The sequence below is a fragment of the Oncorhynchus tshawytscha genome, linkage group LG14 (assembly GCF_018296145.1).
Source record: "Oncorhynchus tshawytscha isolate Ot180627B linkage group LG14, Otsh_v2.0, whole genome shotgun sequence".
Taxonomy (NCBI): domain Eukaryota; kingdom Metazoa; phylum Chordata; class Actinopteri; order Salmoniformes; family Salmonidae; genus Oncorhynchus; species Oncorhynchus tshawytscha.
The window spans coordinates 50522372-50543362 of NC_056442.1; the positions used below are offsets into that span (position 1 = coordinate 50522372).

The window sequence follows — 20991 nt, forward strand, 5'->3', positions numbered from 1 at the left end:
GCTGAAACAGAGAGGTACCTCCTTCTCCAAACAGCTAGACTGCCCACGACAGCTGAAACAGAGAAGTACCTCCTTCTCCAAACAGCTAGACTGACCACGACAGCTGAAACAGAGAAGTACCTCCTTCTCCAAACAGCTAGACTGACCACGACAGCTGAAACAGAGAAGTACCTCCTTCTCCAAACAGCTAGACTGACCACGACAGCTGAAACAGAGAAGTACCTCCTTCTCCAAACAGCTAGACTGCCCACGACAGCTGAAACAGAGAAGTACCTCCTTCTCCAAACAGCTAGACTGACCACGACAGCTGAAACAGAGCAGTACCTCCTTCTCCAACAGCTAGACTGCCCACAACAGCTGAAACAGAGAAGTACCTCCTTCTCCAAACAGCTAGGCTGATCACGACAGCTGAAACAGATCAGTACCTCCTTCTCCACACAGCTAGACTGCCCACAACAGCTGAAACAGAGAAGTACCTCCTTCTCCAAACAGCTAGACTGATCACGACAGCTGAAACAGAACAGTATTTTGGCTAACTACTGTGTCCCTCTCTAATACCCCTGCCTGTCCCTTACCTGTCTCCAAGGTGTTCCTGTTGCTGGGTAATGAGCGTCTGAACAGATTTTGGGCGGCGAACGTCCCTCCCAGCGAGGCGCTGAGTCCGACCAGTTGCAGCGAAGACCGCCGACGATTCATCAGCTCCAAATACAGACAGGGAAAATACCGCAAATACCACCCCCTCTACGGCAACCAGGAAGAGCTTAACAACGTAAGAACAACCTTTATATAACACTGATCTGACCTCCAAACTAACCTTAATTTAACCCTACCACATCTAAATGACAACCAGAATGATCCCATACACTCCCATACACCTCCAGTATCTCTCCCTCCAGTATCCACACCCCTCCAGTATCCACACCCCTCCAGTATCTATCCCCCTCCAGTATCTATCCCCCTCCAGTATCCATACCCCTCCAGTATCCATACCCCTCCAGTATCTATCCCCCTCCAGTATCTATCCCCCCCCTCCAGTATCTATCCCCCTCCAGTGTCTATCCCCCTCCAGTATCTATCCCCTCCAGTATCTATCCCCCTCCAGTATCTATCCCCCTCCAGTATCTATCCCCCTCCAGTATCTATCCCCCTCCAGTATCTATCCCCCTCCAGTATCTATCCCCCTCCAGTATCTATCCCCCTCCAGTATCTATCCCCTCCAGTGTCTATCCCCCTCCAGTATCTATCCCCCTCCAGTGTCTATCCCCCTCCAGTATCTATCCCCCTCCAGTATCCAGCCCCTCCAGTACCCTTCTCTTCCATTCAGTGTGTGTGTTTCTGTGTAGTGAATGCCCTAGTGTTACAGCTCTTAGCTGGGTCAGTCAATAGCCTCTTAACCCAGTTACCAGAAGCAATGCCAACTGCACACAGCTCTCTGTCTCTCTCTCTGTGAGTGTGTGTGTATATGTGTATGTGTGTGTTTGAGTGTGGGGTGAGTGTGGGGTGTGTGTGTGGTGTGTGTGTGTGAGAATCACATTCAGCACATGACTTTGAGTGATTCCATTTTCCTCCTTAAGTGATTTAGTTAACCAGATGTTCATGCTCAGTGTGTGTGTGTGTGTGTGTGTGGGGGGGGGGACGTTTTCTCTCGGCTTCTGATTGTTGGACTAGGATGCAACGGCATAGGGAGACACACACACACACACACACACAAACACCCTCTCTCTCGCTCTTCATGCGTTGAACTAAATGAATCCTTTGTTCTCCTTCTCCCCTCTCTTTTTCTGGTCTGTTCCCGTTCTCCCTGGTCCATTCCCTGCTGCCTTGGACTGTGTCTCTCTCTGTGCTCTTCCTGGGCCTCAACCAACCTTGAGCATGTATAAGCTCATGTTGCTGACTCCACCCCTCCATCAGATGTCATCATGGTCTTTCTACAGGAATGTTCTCTAACCCCGCCCCTCCAGAGTTTTTCTCCTCCCCTCCCCCTTTTATCCCTGTTTCACTGTTTGGGTCTGGTCAGTGGAGCTGAGGGTCTGGTCAGTGGAGCTGAGGGTCTGGTCAGTGGAGCTGAGGGTCTGGTCAGTGGAGCTGAGAGTCTGGTCAGTGGAGCTGAGAGTCTGGTCAGTGGAGCTGAGAGTCTGGTCAGTGGAGCTGAGGGTCTGGTCAGTGGAGCTGAGAGTCTGGTCAGTGGAGCTGAGGAAAGTGTTTCTCTCTGTCCCTCCTCCTCTCTTCTGTTGGTGTATTTTTGTGAGGAGGGCTCTTGCATCGTCTTCACTTGGAACTATGCAGTTTGGTACACACACACACATACACAGACACACACACATGCACCGGTGACATTCAAGAGGACTACACTGTCAACTCATGGGTGAGTTCACCACTGCAGTAGCTGTGTAGGACTGTGTGCTCTGTTTGTTGGTATTGTATGTTTGTGGACAAGGCCTGTTTTTGTGTTTGTGTGTCGTGTGTATAAAATGTGAGAGGGGAAAGAATGTGTTTGAGAGTTGTATTTGAGTGTGGGTCTGAGAGTTGTATCCGAGTGTGGGTCTGAGAGTTGTATTTGAGTGTGGGTCTGAGAGCTGTATTTGAGTGTGGGTCTGAGAGTTGTATCCGAGTGTGGGTCTGAGAGCTGTATCCGAGTGTGGGTCTGAGAGTTGGATTCGAGTGTGGGTCTGAGAGTTGGATTCGAGTGTGGGTCTGAGAGTTGGATTCGAGTGTGGGTCTGAGAGTTGTATTCGAGTGTGGGTCTGAGAGTTGTATTCGAGTGTGGTTCTGAGAGTTGTATTTGCGTAAGTGTGTTGAATTGTGTAAATATGTGAGTTGGATGATTGAAATGGACGACTTCCTCTATGCTCAGCTGGAGGGAGACGTGTGACTCCATGTGTTCTTTGTGTGGTCATAGCCTCCCCTTTCTGAATGGACAGTCTTGTACGAGTCAGCTCCCTCTCCCACTCTGCTGATCTATGCTGATAGCATCTTATAACACATCACGGCTAAACTACAGGGAACTGCCAAAATAAAGAAAAACACTTGAGTAAATGAGGGATACTAAGTATATTGAAAGCAGATGCTTTCACATCCCATCATGCTTAAGAACATGTGTTAAAAATGCCCAGTTGCCCATTATTTTGACTACAAGAGATCTGTGACTTTGGGTCTCAAAGGAGCATAGGGGGGGGGTTTAAAAGGTGTGTGTCTCAGTCTCCAGATCTCAACACAATTGAACATTCTGGAGCGGCGCCTGAGACAGTTTTCCACCACCATCAACAAAACGCCAAATTATTGAATTTCTTGTGGAAGAATGGTGTCATGTCCCTCCAATAGAGTTCCAGACACTTCTAGAATCTATGCCAAGGTGCATTGAAGCTGTTCTGGTGGCTCGTAGTGACCCAACGGCCTGTTAAGACACTTTATGTTGGTGTTTTCTGTTACCTATATGCCAGAATCTCATGGCACATCACAGCTAAACCATGTTAGCGTCTTATAGCACATCACAGCTAAACCATGTTAGCATCTTATAGCACATCACAGCTAAACCATGTTAGCATCTTATAACACATTATAGCTAAACCATGCTAGCATCTTATAGCACATCACAGCTAAACTATGTTAGCATCTTATAGCACATCACAGCTAAACTTTGTTAGCATCTAATAGCACATCACAGCAAAACTATGTTAGCATGCTATAACACATCACTGCTAAACAATGTTTGCATCTTATAGCATATCACATCTAAACTACGTTAGAATCTTATAACACATCACATCTAAACTATGTTAGCATCTTATAACACATCACAGCTAAACTATGTTAGCATGCTATAACACATCACTGCTAAACAATGTTAGCATCTTATAGCACATCAACGCTAAACTATGTTAGCATCTTATAGCACATCAACCAGCTAAACTATGTTAGCATGCTATAACACATCACTGCTAAACAATGTTAGCATCTTATAGCACATCAACGCTAAACTATGTTAGCATCTTATAGCTAGCGCCAGGAGTTTTTCCTGGTCAGGAAAAACTTGGATCCTAATTTGATTGCTATGCTACACAGTTATAACATAGTGAAGCTAAATTATGTCTGCTTTTCTAGCATCTCTCAGTGCAGGCTAGCACTGCTTTTACAGGGCTGCCAGTCTACCTCACATCTAACCTCCACATGATAATTAACCTCTTGCGACTCTAGGGGGAGTATTTTCATTTTTGGAGAAAAAAAACTGATATTTTGTCAGGACAAGATGCTAGAATATGCAACCAACCCAGTGATTAGACAGCAACCATTGAGAATATTAGTTTGACAGTGTGACTGTGGGCTGACAGTGTTAAGAGACGCAGAGAGAGGTATTTGTGTGTGTGTATGGATGGTTTTGGATATGTTTGTGTGTGCGAGTGGTTTAGGAATTTCTCCATATGTCTGTATTGAATATTGACATGTCTGTGTGGTTCAAACCCTACACCTCAACCTGAGCACTCGGTTCTGCCATCTTTGGTCTCTTGGGACTTCCACCCTGATGAGGGGCCGGCTTATCCCAGCCAAAGCTATTTTCTGCCCTGGCACACCAATGACGGAACAATGAATCCCTGTGCATCTTCTGAAAACGTATCTCGAGAGTATCTCGATTAGTCCTACATCACCCCTCCCCACCGCAGAAATGTACTTACTATGACTGTGATATGTGGTTGTCCTGCTTAGCTTCTTAAAATTAATGCACTAAGTCTTTCTGGATAAGTCTGCTAAATGACTAAAATGTAAATAGTAGGTGCTGGGTGGGTGCAGGCGTTGTGTTGGCTGATTGGCTGACTGCAGTAAACAATCTATGGGCCTGTTTCATTGGATGTGTGTCAATATGGCTCTTATATAGATCAGTTGCTAGGACACAGCTTCAATCCCTTTCTCTATCCTTACCCCTCTTATTCTTTTCTCTTTCTATCAGACCTCAGGATAAGACCCAGATGCAGACAGTTCGAAATAACAAATATTTATTTACAAAACAGTGGGCAGGCAAGCTACAGATCAAGGGCTGGCAGTGGTCGATAATCCAGGGCAGAGTCTGTAAAGTACAGAACACCAGGCAGGCTCAGGGTCAGGGCAGGCATAATGGTCAAAAACTTGATTGTGGCGCTGGAGCCAAGAAAACCCCAATACCACGGGAACCTGAGGAGACTTGATGAGCATAAACTTAATAGACTCAGTGTGGTTCCCAGACACACACAGGTGGATGGGAGTAGTATTGTGGGTGACCCTGCCTATAGAGTGCCCATCCTGTGCTCTAACGTCCATGGGAATGGAGAGGGGCTGAGTGGGGATGCCCAGCTCAAACACCAGGGTGGCGTCCATGAAACTCTCGTCGGCCCCAGAGTCAATGAGAGCCCGGAGAGATTTTGACTAGTTGCCCCACAGGAGGATGGCATGGAGAGGGGTGTCAGTAAGGGGAGAAGAGTACTCGTACCTACTGATGAACATGGTCCTTTTAATGGACAGGTAGACACATAATGACGGGCAGTTCTGCAATATAGACAACTCCGGGTCTGCGTAAGCGTTAAGTTGGAGGCAGCCTAGCTTTGACGAGTTGCATCGGCTCCGGAAAAGGCGAGCCGGCAGACCTCCTCTCCCTCCTACGTTCCTGTAGCCGCCCATCGATTCAGAGGGTCAAGGCGATGAGCGAGTCGAGATCCGTGGGCAGCTCCCGGGCAACGAGCTCGTCCTTAACCTCCTCCGATAATCCATGTAGGAATGTGTCAAACAGGGATTCCAGGTTCCAGGCACTTTTGGCAGCCAACGTGCGGATAGTCCTCCATACTGCGGGGATCTTGGCGGAGCTGGAGTAACTTCCCGCCAGCCTCTCTCCCGGACAATGGAGAATCGGAAACCTTTTTTACCTCAGCTACGAACTCCTCCAGACTGAAACATACATACAGATCATTGTTCTCACACCGCCGTAGCCCAGGCGAGAGCCCTCCCGGACATTAGTGTTATGAAATACGCTATCTTCAAGTGGTCCGAGGGGAAGAACAAGGGCTGCAGCTCGAAGATGAAGGAACACTGGGCAGCTCGAAGATGAGGGAACACTGGGCAGCTCGAAGATGAGGGAACACTGGGCAGCTCGAAGATGAGGGAACACTGGGCAGCTCGAAGATGAGGGAACACTGGGCAGCTCGAAGATGAGGGAACACTGGGCAGCTCGAAGATGAGGGAACACTGGGCAGCTCGAAGATGAGGGAACATTGGGCAGCTCGAAGATGAGGGAACACTGGGCAGCTCGAAGATGAGGGAACACTGGGCAGCTCGAAGATGAGGGAACACTGGAAGAGAAACTCCCGTCAGGTTCCTGACCTTCCAGCGAAGCGTTCTGGAGGAGGTAAGCGGGGTTCTCGAGAAGCCTGGATGGCCTGGAGAGACGCACTGCCGACAGCTGTTTTACTGAGGAGTTGGGAGGTTACTGTCGTGGCCGGCTGCCTCACACCAATTCATTCAAGGCACGGTCATGGCGTTCTGCTAAGGTCTGGAACCCTTCCATAAGACCTCAGAGTAACTCCTCATGTCTCCTAATGGAGGCTCCTTGGGAGGAGACGGCGTTGAGGAGCTGGTCCGAGTCTGCTGTGTCAGTCAGTCATGGCCAGTTCCTACTATCAGACCTCAGGATAAGACCCAGATGCAGACAGTTCGAAATAACAAATGTTTATTTACAAAACAGGGGGCAGGCAAACGACAGGTCAAGGGCAGGCAGAGGTCGATAATCCAGGAGTCCGTGAGGTACAGAACAGCAGGCAGGCTCAGGGTCAGGGCAGGCAGAATGGTCAAAAACCAGGGGAACTAAAATAAAACAGGAACTAATGAGAAACAGGAGTACGGGAAAAACGCTGGTAGTCTTGATGAGACAAGACGAACTGGCAACAGCCAAACAGAAAACACAGGCATAAATACACAGGTGATAACGGGGAAGATGGGCGACACCTGGAGGGGGGTGGAGACAAGTACAAGACAGATGAAACAGATCAGTGTGTGAGACTTTCTCTATCCTTTCCCCTATTATTCTCCTCTTTCTCTATCCTTTCCCCTCTTATTCTCCTCTTTCTCTATCCTTTCCCCTATTATTCTCCTCTCTTTCTCTATCCTTTCCCCTATTATTCTCCTCTCTTTCTCTATCCTTTCCTCTCTTATTCTCCTCTTTCTCTATCCTTTCCCTTATTCTCTTATTCTCCTCTCTTTCTCTATCCTTTCCCCTCTTATTCTCCTCTTTTCTCTATCCTTTCCCCTCTTATTCTCCTCTTTTCTCTCCTTTCCCCTCTTATTCTCCTCTTTCTCTTCCTTTCCCTCTTATTCTCTTTCCTTTCCCCTCTTATTCTCCTCTTTCTCTATCCTTTCCCCTCTTATTCTCCTCTTTCTCTGTCCTTTCCCCTCTTATTCTCCTCTCTTTCTCTATCCTTTCCCCTCTTATTCTCCTCTTTTCTCTGTCCTTTCCCTCTTATTCTCCTCTCTTTCTCTATCCTTTCCCCTCTTATTCTCCTCTTTCTCTGTCCTTTCCCCTTTCTCCCTCTCTTTCCCCTCTTATTCTCCTCTCTTTCTCTATTCTCCTCTCTTTCTCTATCCTTTCCCCTCTTATTCTCCTCTCTTTCTCTGTCCTTTCCCCTTTATTCTCCTCTCTTTCTCTATCCTTTCCCCTCTTATTCTCCTCTTTCTCTATCCTTTCCCCTCTTATTCTCCTCTTTCTCTATCCTTTCCCCTCTTATTCTCTTTTTCTCCCTTTCCCCTCTTATTTTCTCTTATTCTCTCTTTTCTCTATCCTTTCCCCTCTTATTCTCTTATTCTCTCTTTTCTCTATCCTTTCCCCTCTTATTCTCCTCTTTTCTCTCCTTTCCCCTCTTTCCCTTATTCTCTCTTTCTCTATCCTTTCCCCTCTTATTCTCCTCTTTCTCTATCCTTTCCCCTCTTATTCTCCTCTCTTTCTCTGTCCTTTCCCCTCTTATTCTCCTCTCTTTCTCTGTCCTTTCCCCTCTTATTCTCCTCTCTTTCTCTATCCTTTCCCCTCTTATTCTCCTCTTTCTCTATCCTTTCTTATTCTCCTCTTTCTCTTCTTTCCTCTTTTCTCTATCCTTTCCCCTCTTATTCTCCTCTTTCTCTATCCTTTCCCCTCTTATTCTCCTCTCTTTCTCTATCCTTTCCCCTCTTATTCTCCTCTCTTTCTCTATCCTTTCCCCTCTTATTCTCCTCTCTTTCTCTGTCCTTTCCCCTCTTATTCTCCTCTCTTTCTCTATCCTTTCCCCTCTTATTCTCCTCTCTTTCTCTATCCTTTCCCCTCTTATTCTCCTCTCTTTCTCTGTCCTTTCCCCTCTTATTCTCCTCTCTTTCTCTATCCTTTCCCCTCTTATTCTCCTCTTTCTATATCCTTTCCCCTCTTATTCTCCTCTCTTTCTCTGTCCTTTCCCCTCTTATTCTCCTCTCTTTCTCTATCCTTTCTCCTCTTATTCTCCTCTCTTTCTCTGTCCTTTCCCCTCTTATTCTCCTCTCTTTCTCTATCCTTTCCCCTCTTATTCTCCTCTCTTTCTCTATCCTTTCCCCTCTTATTCTCCTCTCTTTCTCTATCCTTTCCCCTCTTATTCTCCTCTTTCTCTATCCTTTCCCCTCTTATTCTCCTCTTTCTCTGTCCTTTCCCCTCTTATTCTCTCTCTTTCTCTGCCTTTCCCCTCTTATTCTCCTCTCTTTCTCTATCCTTTCCCCTCTTATTCTCCTCTTTCTCTATCCTTTCCCCTCTTATTCTCCTCTCTTTCTCTATCCTTTCCCCTCTTATTCTCCTCTCTTTCTCTATCCTTTCCCCTCTTATTCTCCTCTCTTTCTCTATCCTTTCCCCTCTTATTCTCCTCTTTCTCTATCCTTTCCCCTCTTATTCTCCTCTTTCTCTATCCTTTCCCCTCTTATTCTCCTCTCTTTCTCTATCCTTTCCCCTCTTATTCTCCTCTTTCTCTGTCCTTTCCCCTCTTATTCTCCTCTCTTTCTCTGTCCTTTCCCCTCTTATTCTCCTCTTTCTCTATCCTTTCCCCTCTTATTCTCCTCTCTTTCTCTATCCTTTCCCCTCTTATTCTCCTCTTTCTCTATCCTTTCCCCTCTTATTCTCCTCTTTCTCTATCCTTTCCCTTCTTATTCTCCTCTCTTTCTCTATCCTTTCCCCTCTTATTCTAATATCTTTGTTGCCTTGTTTCTCTATTTCTCTCTTTGCCCTATTTCTCTTCTCCCAAATGTTTAAATTATTTTTCGCCTATCTTTCTTTCATATCACACTCTCTCTGTTTTTCTCCTCAGCCTTGTTTTCCCTATCTGTCTGCTATGCCTCTCTGTCTGCCAGGTCTCTCTGTCTGATAGGTTTCTCTGTCTGATAAGTCTCTCTGTCTGCTGGGTCTCTCTGTCTGCTGGGTCTCTCGGTCTGCTGGGTCTCTCTGTCTGCTGGGTCTCTCTGTCTGCTGGGTCTCTCTGTCTGCTGGGTTTCTCTGTCTGATAGGTTTCTCTGTCTGATAGGTTTCTCTGTCTGATAGGTTTCTCTGTCTTATAGGTCTCTCTGTCTGATAGAGAGACCTACTGTAGCAGACAGAGACCTGTCTGCTGGGTCTCTCTGTCTGCTGGGTCTCTCTGTCTGATAGGTTTCTCTGTCTGATAGGTTTCTCTGTCTGATAGGTTTCTCTGTCTGATAGGTCTCTCTGTCTGATAGGTCTCTCTGTCTGATAGGTCTCTGTCTGCTACAGTAGGTCTCTCTGTCTGCTGGGTCTCTCTTTCTGATAGGGCTCTCTGTCTAATAGGGCTCTCTGTCTGATAGGGCTCTATGTCTGATAGTGCTCTCTGTCTAATTGGTCTCTGTCTGCTACAGTAGGTCTCTCTGTCTGCTACAGTAGGTGTCTATGTCTGCTACACCTGGTCTCTCTGTCTGATAGAACCTACTGTAGCAGACAGAGAGACCTATGTCTGTTACACCAGGTCTCTCTGTCTGATAGGTCTCTCTGTCTGCTACACCAGGTCTCTCTGTCTGATAGGTCTCTCTGTCTGCTACACCAGGTCTCTCTGTCTGATAGGTCTCTCTGTCTGCTACACCAGGTCTCTCTGTCTGATAGGTCTCTCTGTCTTCTACACCAGGTCTCTCTGTCTGATAGGTCTCTCTGTCTGCTACACCAGGTCTCTCTGTCTGATAGATATCTGTCTGCTACACCAGGTCTCTCTGTCTGATAGGTCTCTCTGTCTGCTACAGTAGGTCTCTGTCTGATAGGTCTCTCTGTCTGATAGATCTCTGTCTCTATCTGATAGGTCTCTCTGTCTGATAGATCTCTGTCTGCAACAGTAGGTCTCTGGTGAGGTAATGCTGGAACAGATGGATCCTTCTTCTTTTTTCCTGTCTCGTGTGTCTGTATTGTGTGAATGTGTTTGTGTGAATGTGTTTGTGTGAATGTGTTTGTGTGAATGTGTTTGTGTGAATGTGTTTGTGTGTGCTCCTCTGCTTGCCAAGCATGTGAAACATTTGTTAGTTTGCGGATGGAGGGAATGGGGAGGATAGAGGCAAGGGGTATCTGTAATCACTTTCCTTTCAGAGACACACCCAGGGTATAGAGTGCACTCCACACGGCCCTCAGAAAAATCATTCTCTCGCTGTGTCTTGCTCTCTCTATCTTTTTCTCTTTCTTTCTTTCTCTCTAGCTCTCCAGGGGTTGTGTAAAAGTCTTTGATTCCTCCCTGTGTCTGTGTGCATGTTTGCTGATGTGTGAGGGCTAGAAGTCCTGGAGAAGAAAAAGATGTAGGAGAAGGAGAGAGCAGGAGAAGGAGAGAGCAGGAGAAGGAGAGAGCAGGAGAAGGAGAGAGCAGGAGAAGGAGAGAGCAGGAGAAGGAGAGAGTAGGAGAAGGACAGGGTAGAAGAAGGAGAGAGTAGGAGAAGGAGAGAGTAGGAGAGAGTAGGACAAGGAGAGAGCAGGAGAAGGAGAGAGCAGGAGAAGGAGAGAGCAGGAGAAGGAGAGAGCAGGAGAAGGAGAGAGCAGGAGAAGGAGAGAGCAGGAGAAGGAGAGAGCAGGAGAAGGAGAGAGCAGGAGAAGGAGAGAGCAGGAGAAGGAGAGAGCAGGAGAAGGAGAGAGCAGGAGAAGGAGAGAGCAGGAGAAGGAGAGAGCAGGAGAAGGAGAGAGCAGGAGAAGGAGAGAGCAGGAGAAGGAGAGAGCAGGAGAAGGAGAGAGCAGGAGAAGGAGAGAGCAGGAGAAGGAGAGAGCAGGAGAAGGAGAGAGCAGGAGAAGGAGAGAGTAGGAGAAGGAGAGAGCAGGAGAAGGAGAGAGCAGGAGAAGGAGAGAGCAGGAGAAGGAGAGAGCAGGAGAAGGACAGGGTAGAAGAGGAGAGAGAAGGGAGAGAGAGGAGAGAGGGAGAAGGAGAGAGCAGGAGAAGGAGAGAGCAGGAGAAGGACAGGGTAGGAGAAGGACAGGGTAGAAGGAGAGAGGAGAGAGTAGGAGAAGGGGAGAGCAGGAGAAGGAGAGAGCAGGAGAAGGAGATAATTGATTAGAGAGGGAGGAAGGAGAGAGCAGGAGTAATTGATTAGAGAGGGAGGAAGGAGAGAGCAGGAGAAGGGAGATAATTGATTAGAGAGGGAGGAAGGAGAGAGCAGGAGAAGGGAGATAATTGATTAGAGAGGGAGGAAGGAGAGAGCAGGAGAAGGGAGATAATTGAGTAGAGAGGGAGGAAGGAGAGAAGGGAAGAGACATAGGAGTGACATGGAAGTGTGGAATCCCCCAATCACACCAAAAGGATGTGGGTTGTTGGTTCAGAGAGAGTGCAGCAGCATCATTGTGTGTGTGCTTGTAATAAGGTGTGTGTTACTGTGTTGGGTTGTGCTCCAGCTGGAAGGCTACATTGAGCTCAGCTGTAAAAACATCCTCCTCCCTGTTTTGTATCTATCTTTCTCTCAACGGGGCAGTCACCCTCTCTTCCTGACTGGTTTTAATTTCCTCCCATGATTCCCAGTTAACCTGTCCCCTCACCCCCTTTAGTCTTACCCCGACCCTGTCCCCTGGTCCCTTACCCTGTCCCCCTCACCTTAAAGTCCTCAGAGATGTGAGTCATTGGTCTCAGTTGAGAAACAGTGGATTGTTCTGAACCACAGCTGTGAGTCAGCTGCACCACTGCTTTGCCCAACAACAACAGGTGGACTGTGGGTTGGTGTGAAATGTGTAGGCTTGTGGAATGTCGTAGGTTATGATGTCATAATGTTGTACAACTGTCTGAGACCCTGAACTATGAATTGAGAAACAAGTTCACTAATACTGCTGTGACAGCTACAGTGACGGTCTAATACTGCTGTGACAGCTACAATGACAGTCTGGTCACTGCTGTTTCAAGCAAAAAGCTGAGACTCAGCATAGCAGCGATGTTACTTCCTCCTCGCTAACACTGACAAAGTGATCAAAACATTTTCTGAATTTGAAACAGTTATCCCACCTAACCCCCCTCTCTCCCCTCTCTCCCCCTCTCGCTCTCCCCCTTTCCCCCTCTCTACCCCCCCCTTCCCTCTCTCTCTCTCTCTCTCTCTCTCTCTCCCCGCTTTTCCCCTCTCTCCCCCTCTCTCTCTCCCCCTCTCTCTCTCCAGGCCCTGTGTATAAACGTGCAGTGCAGTGATGTCCTGGAGACCTTATGTCTGGTGTTCTGTGGAGCTGATGTGAACTGTTCTACTGGCCAGGCTGACTGTCCCTCCCCCCTCTCCCTGGCACTCGCCCACAACCAGAAACTACAGGCCCAGTTCCTCTCACACAACCTCAACACAGGTATTTACATGTTGTATTTCAGTGTAATAATGAGTGTGCATGTTGACAGTGTGTTGTTGTGTGTCTGCAGAGCTGCCTCGGTCGGAGGTGACTGGGGTCATGGAGCCTCAACACTATTCACCGCAGCACCCCGTCACTCACAATGGCTTCCTTTTCAAGACCGCCTCCATGGCCCGGCCTATCACGGAGCGTAAGGCCAGGGAGGGTGAGCCAATCACACACACACACACACACACACACACACACACATCTCCCCTAGTTTCTTCCTTAGTCCCCTAGTCCCTTCTCTAGTCCCCTTGTCTCCTAGTTCCCTCCCCTAGTCCCATCCTCTAGTGCCCTAGTCTCCGAGTCCCCTCCCATATTCCCTTCCCCTAGTCTCTTAGTCCCTTCCCCTAGTCTCTTAGTCCCTTCCTCTAGTCCCTTTCCCTAGTCCCTCCATCCAGTCCCTTCCCCTAGTCCCTCCATCCAGTCCCTTCCCCAAGTCCCTTCCCATAGTCCCTTCCCCTAGTCTCTCAGTCCCTTCCTCTTGTCCCTTCCCCTAGTCTCTTAGTCCCTTGCCCTAGTCCCTTCCCTAGTCTCTTAGTCCCTTCCCTAGTCCCTTCCTCTAGTCCCTCACTCTAGTCCCTTCCCTAGTCTCTCAGTCCCTTCCTCTTGTCCCTTCCCTAGTCTCTTAGTCCCTTGCCCTAGTCCCTTCCCTAGTCTCTTAGTCCCTTCCCCTAGTCCCTTCCTCTAGTCCCTCACTCTAGTCCCTTCCCTAGTCCTTCCATCAGTCCCTTCCCTAGTCCTTTTACCTAGTCCCTTCCCCAGTTCCTTCTCCTAGTCCCTTCCCTAGTCCTTCCATCAGTTCCTTCCCCTAGTCTCTTAGTCCCTTCCCTAGCCCCTTCCCCAGTCCCTCCCTAGTCCTTCCATCAGTCCCTTCCCCTAGTCTCTTAGTCCCTTCCCCCAGTCCCTTCTCCTAGTCCCTTCCCTAGTCCTTCCATCAGTCCCTTCCCTAGTCTCTTAGTCCCTTCCACTAGTCCCTTCCTCAAGTCCCTTCCCTAGTCCTTTCCCTAGTCCCTTCCCCAGTCCCTTCTCCTAGTCCCTTCCCTAGTCCTTCCATCAGTCCCTTCCCTAGTCTCTTAGTCCCTTCCACTAGTCCCTTCCCTAGTCCTTCCATCCAGTCCCTTCCCTAGTCCCTTCACCCAGTCCCTTCCCTAGTCCTTCCCTAGTCCCTTCCCTAGTCCTTTAGTCCCTTCCCCTCGTCCATTCCCCTAGTCCCTCCCTAGTCCTTCCCTAGTCCCTTCCCCTCGTCCCTTCCCCCAGTCCCTTCCCTAGTCCTTCCCCCAGTCCCTTCCCTAGTCCCTTCCTCTAGTCCCTTCCCTAGTCTCTTAGTCCCTTCCTCTAGTCCCTTCCACTAGTCCCTTCCTCAAGTCCCTTCCCTAGTCCCTCCATCCAGTCCCTTCCCCTAGTCCTTCCATCCAGTCCCTTCCCCTAGTCCCTCCCTAGTCCTTCCCTAGTCCTTCCCTAGTCCCTTCCCCCAGTCCCTTTCCCTAGTCCCTTCCCCCAGTCCCTTCCCCTAGTCCTTCCATCAGTCCCTTCCCCTAGTAGCTTAGTCCCTTCCCCTAGCCCCTTCCCCTAGTCCCTTCCCCTAGTCCTTCCATCAGTCCCTTCTTCTAGTCTCTTAGTCCCTTCCCCTAGTCCCTTCCCCTAGTCTCTTAGTCCCTTCCTCTAGTCCCTTCTCCTAGTCCCTTCCTCAAGTCCCTTCCCCGAGTCCCTCCATCAGTCCCTTCCCCAGTCCCTTCCCCTAGTTCCTTCCCTAGTCCCTTCCCCCAGTCCCTTCCCCTAGTTCTTCCATCAGTCCCTTCCCCAAGTCTCTTAGTCCCTTCCCCTCGTCCCTTCCCTAGTCCCTCCCTAGTCCCTTCCCTAGTCCCTCCCCAGTCCCTTCCCTAGTCCCTTCCCTAGTCTCTTAGTCCCTTCCTCTAGTCCCTTCCACTAGTCCCTTCCTCTAGTCCCTTCCACTAGTCCCTCCATCCAGTCCCTTCCCCTAGTCCTTCCATCAGTCCCTTCCCTAGTCCCTTTCCCCAGTCCCTTCCCTAATCCTTTCCCTAGTCCCTTCCCCCTTCCAGTCCCTTCTCTAGTCCCTTCCCCTAGTCCTTCCCTAGCCCCTTCCCCTAGTCCCTTCCCTAGTCCTTCCATCATTCCCTTCTTCTAGTCTCTTCCCCAGTCCCTTCCCTAGTCCCTTCCCCCTAGTCCCTTCCCCCCCTAGTCCCTTCCCCCTAGTCCTTCCATCAGTCCCTTCCCCTAGTCTCTTAGTCCCTTCCCTCATCCCTTCCCTAGTCCCTCCCTAGTCCTTCCATCAGGCCATTCCCTAGTCCCTTCCCCAGTCCCTTCCCTAGTCCTTCCATCAGTCCCTTCCCTAGTAGCTTAGTCCCTTCCCTAGCCCCTTCCCTAGTCCCTTCCCTAGTCCTTCCATCAGTCCCTTCTTCTAGTCTCTTAGTCCCTTCCCTAGTCCCTTCCCTAGTCTCTTAGTCCCTTCCTCTAGTCCCTTCTCCTAGTCCCTTCCTCAAGTCCCTTCCCCGAGTCCCTCCATCAGTCCCTTCCCCCAGTCCCTTCCCTAGTTCCTTCCCTAGTCCCTTCCCCCAGTCCCTTCCCCTAGTTCTTCCATCAGTCCCTTCCCCAAGTCTCTTAGTCCCTTCCCTCGTCCCTTCCCTAGTCCCTCCCTAGTCCCTTCCCTAGTCCCTCCCCCAGTCCCTTCCCTAGTCCCTTCCCCTAGTCTCTTAGTCCCTTCCTCTAGTCCCTTCCACTAGTCCCTTCCTCTAGTCCCTTCCACTAGTCCCTCCATCCAGTCCCTTCCCCTAGTCCTTCCATCAGTCCCTTCCCTAGTCCCTTTCCCCAGTCCCTTCCCTAATCCTTTCCCTAGTCCCTTCCCCCAGTCCCTTCTCCTAGTCCTTCCCTAGTCCTTCCCCTAGCCCCTTCCCTAGTCCCTTCCCTAGTCCTTCCATCATTCCCTTCTTCTAGTCTCTTAGTCCCTTCCCCTAGTCCCTTCCCTAGTCCCTTCCCCAGTCCCTTCCTGTCCCTTCCCCTAGTCCTTCCATCAGTCCCTTCCCCTAGTCTCTTAGTCCTTCCCCTCATCCCTTCCCCTAGTCCCTCCCTAGTCCTTCCATCAGGCCATTCCCCATAGTCCCTTCCCTAGTCCTTCCACCAGTCCTTTCCCCTAGTACTTCCATCAGTCCCTTCCCTAGTCCTTCCATCAGTCCCTTCCCTAGTCTCTTAGTCCCTTCCCTAGTCCTTCCATCAGTCCCTTCCCTCGTTCCTTCCCTAGTCCCTTCCCCAGTCCCTTCCCTAGTCCCTTTCCATCAGTCCCTTCCCTAGTCTTAGTCCTTCCCCCCTCATCCCTTCCCCTAGTCCCTCCATCAGTCCATTCCCCAAGTCTCTTAGTCCCTTCCCCTCGTCCCTTCCCCTAGTCCTTCCATCAGTCCCTTCCCCTAGTCCCTCCATCCAGTCCCTTCCCTTAGTCCCTCCATCCAGTCCCTTCCTCTAGTCCCTCCATCCAGTCCCTTCCCCTAGTCCCTTCCCCTAGTCCTTCCATCCAGTCCCTTCCCCTAGTCCTTCCAACCAGTCCCTTCCCCTAGTCCCTTCCATCCAGTCCCTTCCCTAGTCCTTCCATCCAGTCCCTTCCCTAGTCCCTTCCCCAGTCCCTTCCCTTAGTCCCTTCCATCCAGTCCCTCCATCAGTCCCTTCTCTAGTCTCTAGTCCCTTCCCCTAGTCCCTCCATCCAGTCCCTTCCCCAGTCCCTTCCCTAGTCCCTTCCATCAGTCCCTTCCCCTAGTCCCCCTTCCCCTCATCCAGTCCCTTCCCTAGTCCTCCATCCAGTCCCTTCCCCTAGTCCCTTCCCCAGTCCCTTCCCTAGTCCTTCCATCCAGTCCCTTCCCCTTAGTCCCTTGAGCCCCTTCCCCAGTCCCTTCCCCTAGTCCCTCCATCAGTCCCTTCCCTAGTCCCTTGATCCAGTCCCTTCCCTAGTCCCTCCATCCAGTCCCTTCCCCCTAGTCCCTCAGTCCCTTCCAGTCCCTTCCCTAGTCCCTTCCCTAGTCCCTCCATCCAGTCCCTTCCTTTAGTCCCTTCCCTTAGTCCCTTCCCTAGTCCCTCCCTAATCCCTTCCCTAGTCCCTCCATCCAGTCCCTTCCCTAGTCCTTCCCCTAGTCCTTCCATCCAGTCCCTCTACCAAGTCCCTTCCCCCAGTCCTTCCATCCAGTCCCTCCATCCAGTCCCTTCCCTAGTCCTTCCATCCAGTCCCTTCCGCTTGTCCCTCCATCCAGTCCCTCCATCCAGTCCTTCCCCAGTCCCTTCCCTAGTCCTTCCATCCAGTCCCTTCCCTAGTCCCTCCATCCAGTCCCTTCCCTAGTCCCTCCATCCAGTCCCTTCCCCCCTAGTCGTTTCCCCTAGTCCCTCCATCCAGTCCCTCCACCCAGTCCCTTCCCTAGTCCCTCCATCCAGTCCCTTCCCCTAGTCCCTTCCCTAGTCCTTCCCATAGTCCCTCCATCCAGTCCCTCCATCCAGTCCCTTCCCTAGTCCCTTCCCTAATCCCTCCATCCAGTCCCCCATCCAGTCCCTTCCCCTAGTCCCTCCATCCAGTCCCTTCCCCTAGTCCCTTCCCTAGTCCCTCCATCCAGTCCCTCCATCAGTCCCTTCCCCTAGTCCCTTCCCCTAGTCCCTCCATCCAGTCTCTTCCCCTAGTCCCTTCCCCTAGTCCCTCCATCCAGTCCCTCCATCCAGTCCCTTCCCTAGTCCCTTCCCCTAGTCTCTCCATCCAGTCCCTTCCCTAGTCCATTCCCGTCCCTTCCCTAGTCCTTCCATCAGTCCCTTCCCTAGTCTCTTAGTCCCTTCCCCTTCCTCTAGTCCCTTCCCCCAGTCCCTTCCCTAGTCCTTCCATCAGTCCCTTCCCTAGTCTCTTCCAGTCCCTTCCCCCCTCCATCCAGTCCCTTCCCTAGTCCTTCCTCTAGTCCCTTCCCTAGTCTCTTAGTCCCTTCCTCTAGTCCCTTCCACCCTAGTCCCTTCCTCAAGTCCCTTCCCCTAGTCCCTCCATCCAGTCCCTTCCCCCAGTCCTTCCATCCAGTCCCTTCCCCCATCCAGTCCCTTCCCTAGTCCTTCCCCCAGTCCCTTCCCTAGTCCTTTAGTCCCTTCCCCTAGTCCATTCCCCCCTAGTCCCTTCCCTAGTCCTTCCATCAGTCCCTTCCCTAGTCTCTTAGTCCCATCCCCCATCAGTCCCTTCCCTAGTCCCTCCCTAGTCCTTCCCTAGTCCTTCCCCTTCCTAGTCCCTTCCCCAGTCCCTTCCCCCCTAGTCCCTTCCCTAGTCCCTTAGTCCCTTCCCTAGTCCCTTCCCCAGTCCTTAGTCCCTTCCTCTAGTCCTTCCATCAGTCCCTCCATAGTCCCTTCCCTAGTCCTTCCATCAGTCCCTTCCCTAGTCCATTTCCCCCATCCAGTCCTTCCCTTTCCCTAGTCCTTCCATCCAGTCCCTTCCCTAGTCCCTTCCCCCTAGTCCTTCCATCAGTCCCTTCCCTAGTCTTAGTCCCTTCCCCCTAGTCCCCCTTCCCCATAGTCCCTTCCCTAGTCCTTCCATCAGTCCCTTCTTCTAGTCTCTTAGTCCCTTCCCTAGTCCCTTCCTCCATCCAGTCCCCCATTCCCCCCTAGTCCCTCCATCCAGTCCCTTCCCTAGTCGCTTCCCCTAGTCCCTCCATCCAGTCCCTCCATCCAGTCCCTTCCCTAGTCCCTTCCCTAGTCTCTCCATCCAGTCTCTTCCCCTAGTCCCTTCCCTAGTCCCTCCATCCAGTCCCTCCATCCAGTCCCTTCCCTAGTCCCTTCCCTAGTCTCTCCATCCAGTCCCTTCCCTAGTCCATTCCCGTAGTCCTTCCATCAGTCCCTTCCCCTAGTCTCTTAGTCCCTTCCCCTCGTCCCTTCCCCCAGTCCCTTCCCCTAGTCCTTCCATCAGTCCCTTCCCTAGTCTCTTAGTCCCTTCCCCCAGTCCCTTCCCTAGTCCCTTCCTCTAGTCCCTTCCCTAGTCTCTTAGTCCCTTCCTCTAGTCCCTTCCACTAGTCCCTTCCTCAAGTCCCTTCCCCTAGTCCCTCCATCCAGTCCCTTCCCCCAGTCCTTCCATCCAGTCCCTTCCCCCAGTCCCTTCCCTAGTCCTTCCCCCAGTCCCTTCCCTAGTCCTTTAGTCCCTTCCCCTCGTCCATTCCCCAGTCCCTTCCCCTAGTCCTTCCATCAGTCCCTTCCCCTAGTCTCTTAGTCCCATCCCCTCATCCCTTCCCTAGTCCCTCCCTAGTCCTTCCCTAGTCCTTCCCTAGTCCCTTCCCCAGTCCCTTCCCCAGTCCCTTCCCCTAGTCTCTTAGTCCCTTCCCTAGTCCCTTCCCTAGTCTCTTAGTCCCTTCCTCTAGTCCCTCACTCTAGTCCCTTCCCCTAGTCCTTCCATCAGTCCCTTCCCTAGTCCATTTCCCCAGTCCCTTTCCCTAGTCCCTTCCCCAGTCCCTTCTCCTAGTCCCTTCCCTAGTCCTTCCATCAGTCCCTTCCCCTAGTAGCTTAGTCCTTCCCTAGCCCCTTCCCTAGTCCCTTCCCTAGTCCTTCCATCAGTCCCTTCTTCTAGTCTCTTAGTCCCTTCCCTAGTCCTTCCTCTAGTCCCTTCCCTAGTCTCTTAGTCCCTTCCTCTAGTCCCTTCCCCAGTCCCTTCCCTAGTCCTTCCATCAGTCCCTTCCCCAAGTCTCTTAGTCCCTTCCCCTCGTCCCTTCCCCTCGTCCCTTCCCCTAGTCCCTCCCCTAGTCCTTCCATCAGTCCCTTCCCTAGTCTCTTAGTCCTTCCCCAGTCCCTTCCCCTAGTCCCTTCCTCTAGTCCCTTCCCTAGTCTCTTAGTCCTTCCTCTAGTCCCTTCCACTAGTCCCTTCCTCTAGTCCCTTCCACTAGTCCCTCCATCCAGTCCCTTCCCTAGTCCTTCCATCAGTCCCTTCCCCTAGTCCCTTCCCCAGTCCCTTCCCTAGTCCTTTCCCTAGTCCCTTCCCCCAGTCCCTTCTCCTAGTCCCTTCCCTAGTCCTTCCATCAGTCCCTTCCCCTAGTAGCTTAGTCCCTTCCCTAGCCCCTTCCCTAGCCCCTTCCCTAGTCCTTCCATCAGTCCCTTCTTCTAGTCTCTTAGTCCCTTCCCTAGTCCCTTCCCCTCGTCCCTTCCCCAGTCCCTTCCCTAGTCCTTCCATCAGTCCCTTCCCTAGTCTCTTAGTCCCTTCCCCTCGTCCCTTCCCTAGTCCCTCCCTAGTTCTTCCATCAGGCCAATCCCTAGTCCCTTCCCTAGTCCTTCCACCAGTCCTTTCCCCTAGTACTTCCATCAGTCCCTTCCCCTCGTCCCTTCCCTAGTCCTTCCATCCAGTCTCTTCCCCTAGTCCTTCCATCCAGTCCCTTCCCCTAGTCCCTCCATCCAGTCCCTTCCCTTAGTCCCTCCATCCAGTCCCTTCCCCTAGTCCCTCCATCCAGTCCCTTTCCCTAGTCCCTCCATCACTTCCTCTAGTCCCTCCATCCAGTCCCTTCCCTTAGTCCCTCCATCCAGTCCCTTCCCTAGTCCCTTGATCCAGTCCCTTCCCTAGTCCCTTGATCCAGTCCCTTCCCTAGTCCCTTGATCCAGTCCCTTCCCCTAGTCCCTCGATCCAGTCCCTTCCCCTAGTCCCTCCATCCAGTCCCTTCCCCTAGTCCCTCCATCCAGTCCCTTCCTTTAGTCCCCCTTCCCTTCCCTAGTCCCTCCCTAATCCCTTCCCCTAGTCCCTCCATCCAGTCCCTTCCCCTAGTCGCTTCCCTAGTCCTTCCATCCAGTCCTTCCATCCAGTCCCTTCCCCAGTCCTTCCATCCAGTCCCTCCATCCAGTCCCTTCCCCTAGTCCTTCCATCCAGTCCCTTCCGCTTGTCCCTCCATCCAGTCCCTCCATCCAGTCCCTTCCCTAGTCGCTTCCCCTAGTCCTTCCATCCAGTCCCTTCCCCTAGTCCCTCCATCCAGTCCCTTCCCTAGTCGCTCCATCCAGTCCCTTCCCTAGTCGCTTCCCCTAGTCCCTCCATCCAGTCCCTCCACCCAGTCCCTTCCCTAGTCCCTCCATCCAGTCCCTTCCCCTACTCGCTTCCCCTAGTCCCTCCATCCAGTCCCTCCATCCAGTCCCTTCCCTAGTCGCTTCCCTAATCCCTCCATCTAGTCCCCCATCCAGTCCCTTCCCTA

General features: G+C 51.3%; 1 protein-coding gene across 2 annotated transcripts in view; it reads left to right on the forward strand.

The window, feature by feature from the left end:
* The window catches only part of LOC112236748 (arf-GAP with Rho-GAP domain, ANK repeat and PH domain-containing protein 1), a 96504-nt gene that overhangs the window by 31921 nt on the left and 43592 nt on the right, over nt 1-20991 (forward strand). For both annotated transcript variants that reach the window (XM_042297640.1, XM_042297639.1), the window contains 3 exons: nt 587-769; nt 12604-12778; nt 12849-12983. In XM_042297640.1, coding sequence (XP_042153574.1) covers nt 587-769; nt 12604-12778; nt 12849-12983 — 493 coding nt within the window. The remainder of the gene's footprint in view (nt 1-586; nt 770-12603; nt 12779-12848; nt 12984-20991) is intronic.